The 10,000-nt window shown below is 47.2% G+C and overlaps 1 protein-coding gene across 1 annotated transcript in view; it reads right to left on the bottom strand.

Annotated features, from left to right (window-relative positions):
- The window catches only part of LOC143123197 (uncharacterized), a 203,969-nt gene that overhangs the window by 77,462 nt on the left and 116,507 nt on the right, over positions 1–10,000 (bottom strand). Inside the window, exon 12 of the mRNA XM_076284393.1 lies at positions 8,628–8,801. Within this exon, the coding sequence (XP_076140508.1) occupies positions 8,628–8,801 (174 nt within the window). The remainder of the gene's footprint in view (positions 1–8,627; positions 8,802–10,000) is intronic.

Genomic DNA, 10,000 nt, shown 5'->3' with positions numbered 1-10,000 from the left:
GTTTTAACCCCACTACCACACCCACAACACACTCACTCTCCTACACACACACACACACACACACACACACACACACACACACACACACAAACTCACTACATGAAGTGATGCTTACTGTAGTTTCTCCAGTTTGCAGTTTTGATGACAAAGAGCAGAACATAAAAGTTCCACTCCTGAGTCCAGCAGCTTATTGCTACTCAGGTGCAGCACTCTGAGATTTGATGAGTGTGATGTCTTCAGTGCAGAGGCCAGATAGGAACAGCTCTTATCGGTCAGATAACACTTAATCAGCCTGAAACAGAGTTAAACATCTGAATATGAATCACCAATCCTCTACTCACACACACACACACACACTGTGGATAAAGAGGGATGGACACAGAGGAAACAGAAGAGAGAGAGAAAGAAAGAAGAGATGTCAGGAGGTTGGAAAAATAAAGAGAGAGAGATGAAGGGACAGAGAGAGGGGGTGAAAGGAGGCTGGAAAGAGAGAGAGAGGGTGTGAGCATGAAGAAGGGATAGAGGGAGAGAGGGAGAAGGGAGGGACAGAGAGAGAGAGAACGGAGGGAGAGAGAGAGGGAGAAGGGAGGGAGAGAGAGAGAAGTGACAGAGAGAGAGAGAGAACGGAGGGAGAGAGGGAGAAGGGAGGGAGAGAGAGAGAAGCGACGGAGACACACACAAACACTCACACACACTTTTACCCTCCCCAGCACCACCACCACACACTCACATACACCCCCACACACCTTACCTGTTTTAACCCCACTACCACACCCACAACACACCCACTCTCCTACACACACACACACACACACACACACACACACACACACACTCACTACATGAAGTGATGCTTACTGTAGTTGCTCCAGTGTGCAGTTTTGATGACAAAGAGCAGAACATAAAAGTTCCACTCCTGAGTCCAGCAGCATATTGCTACTCAGGTCCAGCACTCTGAGATTTGATGAGTGTGATGTCTTCAGTGCAGAGGCCAGATAGGAACAGCTCTTATCGGTCAGATCACAGTTATACAGCCTGAAACAGAGTTAAACATCTGAATATTAATCACCAATCCTCTACTCACACACACACACACACACACACACACACACACACACACACACACACACATACTGTGGATTAATAGGGATGGACACAGAGGAAACATAAGAGAGAAAGAAAGAAAGAAAGAAAGAAAGAAAGAAGAGATGTCAGGAGGTTGGAAAGATAGAGAGATGAAGGGACAGAGAGAGGGTGAAAGGAGGGTGGACAGAGAGAGAGAGGGTGTGAGCATGAAGAAGGGATAGAGGGAGAGAGGGAGAGAGAGGGAGAAGGGAGGGAGAAACAACGGGGAGAGGGAGAAGGGAGGAGAGAGAGAGGGAGAGAGAAATGGAGAAGGGAGGGAGAGAGGGAGGGAGAAGGGAGAGAGAGAGGGAGAAGGGAGATAGAGAGGGAGAAGGGAGATAGAGAGGGGGAAGGGAGGGAGAGAGAGAGAGAGAAGTGACGGAGACACACTCACACACACACTTTTACCCTCCCCAGCACCACCACCACACACTCACATACACCCCCCACACACCTTACCTGTTTTAACCCCACTACCACACCCACAACACACTCACTCCCCTACACACACACACACACACACACACACACACACACACACTACCTGCTGTCTTTAACCTCATCACCACCACCATACACACACACACACACTTTCACCCTCCCCAGCACCACCACCATACACACACACACACACACACACACACACACACACACACACACACACACTACCTGATGTCTTTAACCTCATCACCACCACACACAAACACACACACTCACACAGACACACACACACACACACACGCACGCACACACACTACCTGATGTCTTTAACCTCATCACCACCACACAAACACACACACACACACACACACACACACACACACACACAAACACACACACACACACACTACCTGCTGTCTTTAACCTCATCACCATTACACACACACACATAACACACACACACACACACATAACACACACACACACACACACACACTACCTGATGTCTTTAACCTCATTACCACCACACACTCACATACACCCCCACACACCTTACCTGTTTTAACCCCACTACCACACCCACAACACACTCACTCTCCTACACACACACACACACACACACACTCACTCCGCCCCACACACATCCATATTCTACCTGCTGTCTTTAACCTCATCACCACCACACACTCACATACACCCCCAAACACTGAACTCCTTCTATGGCGCTTTGAAAATGACATCAGGTCAGAGTCTCTGTTAGAGACATTTCAGTGATGTGGAAGAGATGTGTGTAAATCCTTCAGGAGGATGAATACTCATAAAGCTCCAGGACCTGACAACATCCCAGGTCGTGTTCTCAAGGCTTGTGCATCTGAACTGGCTGAGGTCTTTATGGACATCTTTAATCTCTCCCTGCTTCTGTCTGTTATCCTGTCTGTTATCCTGTCTGTTATCCCCGCATGCTTCAAGAGGTCCACCATCATTCCAGTCCCTAAGAAATCAACAGGGAGCTCTCACCTAAGTATAGGTAAGTATATATACTCTTTTGATCCCGTGTGGGAAATTTGGTCTCTGCATTTATCCCAATCCATGAATTAGTGAAACACACTCAGCACACAGTGAACACACAGTGAGGTGAAGCACACACTAATCCCGGCGCAGTGAGCTGCCTGCATCAATAGCGGCGCTCGGGGAGCAGTGAGGGGTTAGGTGCCTTGCTCAAGGGCACTTCAGCCATGCCTACTGGTCGGGGTTCAAACCGGCAACCCTCCGGTTACAAGTCCGAAGCGCTAACCAGTAGGCCACGGCTGCCCCTCTGTTGTTATGAAGTGTTTTGAGCGGTTAGTTAAAGATCATATTATATCCTCCCTGTCTTCTACATTAGATCCTATAGGCCAAACAGGTCCACAGACGATGCCATAGCATTTGCTTTCTCACCTGGATAAGAAAAACACCTGTACGGATGCTCTTTATCGACTACAGCTCTGCTTTTAACACCATAGTTCCATCCAAGCTGATCATGAAATTGAGAGACCTGAACATCAGTTCCTCTCTGTGCAGTTGGATCCTTGACTTCCTGACTGACAGGACACAGGCGGTACGGCTGGGTAGCATCATCTCCAACACTCTAACACTCAGCACTGGTGCACTGCAGGGATGTGTGTTAAGCCCCCTGCTGTACTTTGTGTACACGCATGACTGTATGGCAACTCACACCAAACACCCTCATTAAGTTTGCTGATGACACCACCATAATCGGCTGTATCACGAGTGATGATGAGTCTGCTTACAGAGCAGAGGTGGCAACCCTGACATCCTGGTGCCAAGACAACAACCTGCTGCTCAACGTCAGCAAAACCAAGGAGTTGATTGTGGACTACAGGAGACAGCAGGAAGAGCACACACCCATCTACATTGGAGGCACAGCAGTAGAGAGAGTCAGCTGCTTCAGATTCCTTGGAGTTAACATCAGTGAGGATCTGAGCTGGTCACACCATATAGGTATGGTCACAACGTCAGCAAGACAGCGACTCTTCTTTCTTCGGCGGCTGAGGAAGTTTAGTATGGACGGTGAGATACTGACCAACTTCTACCGCTGTACCATTGAGAGCATCCTGACCGGCAACATTACAGCATGGTATGGAAACAGCACCGCTCATGTACCATTGAGAGCATCCTGACCGGCAACATCACAGCATGGTATGGAAACAGCACCGCTCATGTACCATTGAGAGCATCCTGACCGGCAACATCACAGCATGGTATGGTAACAGCACCGCTCATGATCACAAAGCTCTGCAAAGGGTGGTCAGGTCAGCGCAGCGCATCACAAGCACTGAGTTACCAACTATCCAGGACCTTTACAGCCAGCGCTGCAGGAGGAAGACCAAGCGAATCCTCGCTGACCCCAGTCATCCCAGCCACAGTGTCTTCACCCTCCATCTGGTAGAAGGTACAAGAGTATACGGACTTCTACCAGCAGATACAGAAACAGCTTCTATCCACAAGCCACACACACACACACACACACACACACACACACACACACACACACACACACACACACACACAGAGTATGCGGACTTCTACCAGCAGATACAGAGATAGCTTCTATCCACAAGCCACCAGGATGCTGAACTGTAATTCTCTTCCCCATAAATAATCAACCTCAAACCTCAGAACCCCCCACCCAGACACACACAACATACCCCCCTCCCCACACACACACACACACACAACATACCCCCTCCCCACACACACACACACACACAACATACCCCCTCCCCACACACACACACACACACAACATACCCCCCCCCCACACACATACACACACAACATACCCCCCCCCACACACACACACACAACATACCCCCTCCTCACACACACACACACACAACATACCCCCCCCCCACACACACACACACACAACATACCCCCTCCCCACACACACACACAACATACCCCCTCCCCACACACACACACACAACATACCCCCTCCCCACACACACACACACACAACATACCCCCTCCCCACACACACACACAACATACCCCCTCCCCACACACATACACACACAACATACCCCCTCCCCACACACACACACAACATACCCCCCCCCCCCCACACACATACACACAATTTCATCATTCCCCTTTTCATCACCCCCCCCCCCCCCCCCACACACACACACACACACACGCACACACACACACACAAAATAGACCTTCTTAACTACTGCTTTTAATTTACTCTTTTGAATAGAGCTGGCTCTTGAGCTTAATAATTCCATTACGTATAATTCATTTTATAAGTACATGACAATAAAACTACTTGAACTTGAACTTGAAACACCTTACCTGTTTAACTCCACTACACACCCACAACACACTCACTGTTCTACACACAACACACACAACACACTCACACCTCTTATCTCTCTCTCCCTCATTCACCCCCCCCCACCACCACCACACACACCTGCCGTCTTTCATCTCATCACCACCACTACAAACACAAACACACACACACACACACACACACACACACACACACACACACACACACACACACACACACACACACACACACACTCCTCTCCACATACATACATACTCTACCTGCTTTCTTTAACCAACACAGACCCATGCTCTACAAGATGACCACACCAACACAGACCCATGCTCTACAAGATGACCACACCAACACAGACCCATGCTCTACAAGATGACCACTGTCACCAACACAGACCCATGCTCTACAAGATGACCACTGTCACCAACACAGACCCATGCTCTACAAGATGACCAAACCAACACAGACCCATGCTCTACAAGATGACCACTGTCACCAACACAGACCCATGCTCTACAAGATGACCAGCACGCCTCCTGGATGAACTAAAACATTTCTGTGTCTGTCTGACCTGCCGCATGTTCAGGGAGGGAGCAGGAGGGAGCTGACCATGACCAGGATGGACTCTTTTCCTTCTTGGACCAAACTCTCCGCTGTCTGTGTGGTATACCCACTATGATTTGAAGTGTGCAATATCTGCACTGCAATTAAAATGCTGAATCTACACAAATGATGCAACTAATGCATCATTGGTCACCCAGACACATCTGAATATTAATCGCCAATCCTCTACTCCAGGGCTCTTCAATTGGCGGCCCGCGGGCCGGTCATTTGTACTGGCCCTTTAAAAAAAATGTAATCTCTAGCAAGCGCATGAGCTGTTGTCCACTCTTGCATCTCTCACTCGCTTTAGTCCTGCAGCCACTGCACCTCAGCCCATTGCACAAGTTAGGCTACATTACAATTCATTACATTTGTACATTTATAAGCTGAACGTAAGTGCCATAGTTTAGTTTCAACCTAAATTGGCACGTTGGAGTTTATCTACTAATATTTAACAGGTTGCACCACACAAATAGTTTCTGTCAACAATATTGCAAAAAAACACGGGCACAATTTCTGCAAAACTTGGTGGAAAGGTGGAGCAGATCCGACTCAAAGGGAATTTCAAAGTATTTCTATATAGTAGCCTGGCTATTGCCGACATGTCCTTCATTTCTTCACGTCTTACAACATAAACAAATGCAATTATAGACTAGCGAAGTCTGAAATGAGCCTGTCTAAAAGCCTCTTGGAAATCATGTGGCATGTTCCATTAAATGCGCACTCAATTGCAATTCGAAGCAAAAAGTAGGCTATGATAGCCTAACGAAGGTAAATTGCATATTTGTAAATGGCGACGGCAAAACGTTAAAGTGAATCGTAGACTTTATAATAAAGAAAGTAAAGGAGATGATTTGCACCTCCGTTCACCAAATAAAGGCCGTGGTTGTGTTTCTACAATATGTTGGCACAAAACGTAATTTCTGTCAGAAACCAAGTAGGCTAAACGTTTTCATTGTCATTGTGAACTATGACGATGCCCATGTTCAGTAGGCTATGTGTTTCATTTATTCAAGCAGTGACATTTGGTTTGATGCATGGGGTAACGTGAGGTGTGTCAGAAAAAAGATGGGCCTGTCCCTCTCAAAACATGTTAAAATAGTGTGATTAGCAACCAGAAAAAAAAAAAAATCCCGGGGGAGACACCCCCGGACCCCCGTGTTATTATTATTAGGCTATTATGACTGGCCTGCCCCCACTGCTAAAAAAATCTAGGGGTCACGGTCATCTCAAAAATGGTGGGAACGTCAAATGTAACAAGTAGGCCTATTCATGGGTTTCATCAGGTCCCTTTCCACAGGTGTATAAAATCAAGCACCTTGATTATCAATGCAGGCTGCATGGTGCTTTGATACACCTGTGGAAAGGGACCTGATGAAACCCATGAATAAGTCAGAAGAGCTACATATGCGACTGATTACACATTTAATTCACCTGAACAGTGTTTGAATCCTGTTTGTACTCACTGGAAATCTTGGACCTAGCAGTTACTGTGCAAAGCACAGATTCCATTTGTGTTATCTGTTATCACAGATTTCATTCCATATTAGCCACCATCAACCAGCCAATGATGTTGTTATGCATGTACAAAATACAACATTTGAACACCCATATTGCTGCTGTTGTAATTCATTGTATACAGCTGTTAATGTGATTACTCATATTTCAAGCCGCATTTCTCCGGCCCCTCAGTTGTGATGCTTTTCATGAACTGGCCCCCATTACAAACTAATTGAATAGCCCTGCTCTACTCTCTCTCTCTCCCACACACACACACACACACACACACACACACACAAACCTTTGCACCACCCTCTCTCTCTCTCTCTCTCTCTCTCTCTCACACACACACACACACCCTCTACCACCACCCAACACACACACAGATAAGCAAACACTTCCCAGACACTATGTAAGGGATAACGGCCGCCGAGGTGTCCTGTTATACGGAATTACTGGACGAGGGCGAGAGGCAAAGAACTCCCTGAGACGCAGCAAGGGACATGGACATCGCCATGGTTACCCACAAAAACACTTTTTTATGAACAGAAATAACAGCAGATTTCCATCTTAGTGCATTAGCCGTGGAGGCAGTGGTTCTCAAACTGGGCCATCACACACACTGGTGTGCTTGAGTGGGTAAGAGCCAGGTGTGTTTGGTGTTGGTATTATTTATGAGGATTTACACAGCAGTCACATTTTGTCTCAAGGTCTGTCAGGGAAATTCTTGCTTTCTTAAATGGCGTGTTTTATCCCAAAAACACAGATTCACTGAGCTCAACCAGCTGGCTATGATCAAGCATTCTCCTTCAGCAACCTGTGAGCCAGTCACGTCAGTGGCACGCTGAGGCCCTTCTCATCTGCTGATACAGCTCCACTGCCATCCTTGATCAATAGCGGAGTGGGAATCGGGAGAGTCGGGAGAATTCCCGGTGGGCCGGTGGCGTTTTGGGGCCGGGGCTGATTACTCTGAGCTAAAAAGTGCGTGATATTGCTGTTTGAATATTTTCTTTGCTCTGCCCTCCGACAGCCTGCACTGTGCAACTGCAGTTGTCAGGATGTTCATTATATCCATAAGCAGAAGTCTTTCTTCAGCAAGCTACCATCAGAAGCCCACACTCATATACGACCTGTGTGCGCTCTCTCCCGTGCGCATGAAAACTGTGCTCCGTGTTGTAGATGTTTCAGTACTTTTGATCTGCTTTCCATATCTACATATACCGCTATATACTGCATACTGTATATTCTATATATTCTATTCTATAGAGAGAGATCAGTGTTTAGCTGCGTCATGAAACAATAGGCTTTGTCAGTCCACTTCTAAAGTCATATTGGGGGCTACACGTAAAACATGGCTGCTCAGCACAGGCCCCGGACCACCTGTGCACTCTCATACACACACCCTCCCACTGCCCCCGCCTACACACACACACATCTATACGCACACACACCTATATATACACACACACACACACACACACACACACACACAAACACACACACCTATACACACACGCACACAGACACACACACACACATACACACACAGTCCTCAGTATCACAGTACACGGTATCACAGAGCAACTGATTTCACATGACTAACCTCAGTGTGTCCAGTCTGCAGTTAGTGTGCTTCAGTCCAGCAGACAGCAGCTCCACTCCAGAATCCTTCAGGGGATTCCAGTTCAGGTCCAACTCTCTCAGCAGTGAGTTTTCTGACTGGAGAACTGATGATATTTCCTTACAGGAATCTCCACTGAGACCACAGTCCTTCAGTCTACAATGAGAGGACAAATATATAGCCTTGTTATTCCAACTCCATGTTACATTGCTTTACTTTACTTTTGACTTTATGGATGCAGTTTGTAGTTTTGCAGTGTACACTGGGAGTACAAATATACCCAAACAGTCAAAAGGTTGGGCACACCTAGTGTACACACACACACACACACACACACACACACACACACACACACACACACACACTGCCCCCCCATACACATACACACTCTACCCCCTCCCCACACACATACACACAATTTCATCATTCCCCTTTTCATCACCCCCCCCCCCCCCACACACACACACACACACAGACACACACACACACAAAATAGACCTTCTTAACTACTGCTTTTAATTTACTCTTTTGAATAGAGCTGGCTCTTGAGCTTAATAATTCCATTACGTATAATTCATTTTATAAGTACATGACAATAAAACTACTTGAACTTGAACTTGAAACACCTTACCTGTTTAACTCCACTACACACCCACAACACACTCACTCTTCTACACACACACACACTCACACCTCTTATCTCTCTCTCCCTCATTCACCCCCCCCCCCCACCACACACACCTGCCGTCTTTCATCTCATCACCACCACTACAAACACACACACACACACACACACACACACACACACACACACACACTCCTCTCCACATACATACATACTCTACCTGCTTTCTTTAACCAACACAGACCCATGCTCTACAAGATGACCACTGTCCCCAACACAGACCCATGCTCTACAAGATGACCACACCAACACAGACCCATGCTCTACAAGATGACCACTGTCACCAACACAGACCCATGCTCTACAAGATGACCACTGTCACCAACACAGACCCATGCTCTACAAGATGACCACTGTCACCAACACAGACCCATGCTCTACAAGATGACCACTGTCACCAACACAGACCCATGCTCTACAAGATGGCCACATCAACACAGACCCATGCTCTACAAGATGACCACACCAATACAGACCCATGCTCTACAAGATGGCCACACCAATACAGACCCATGCTCTACAAGATGACCACTGTCACCAACACAGACCCATGCTCTACAAGATGACCACTGTCACCAACACAGACCCATGCTCTACAAGATGACCAAACCAACACAGACCCATGCTCTACAAGATGACCACTGTCACCAACACAGACCCATGCTCTACA

Source organism: Alosa pseudoharengus, unplaced genomic scaffold, assembly GCF_046254945.1.
Source record: "Alosa pseudoharengus isolate Yale_2024_CS ecotype anadromous, Long Island Sound unplaced genomic scaffold, YU_APseudo_1.1 YU_APseudo_1.1_scf_1, whole genome shotgun sequence".
Lineage (NCBI taxonomy): Eukaryota > Metazoa > Chordata > Actinopteri > Clupeiformes > Clupeidae > Alosa > Alosa pseudoharengus.
Note: the sequence above shows the minus strand (reverse complement) of the source record. Positions and strands in the feature narration are given on the sequence as shown.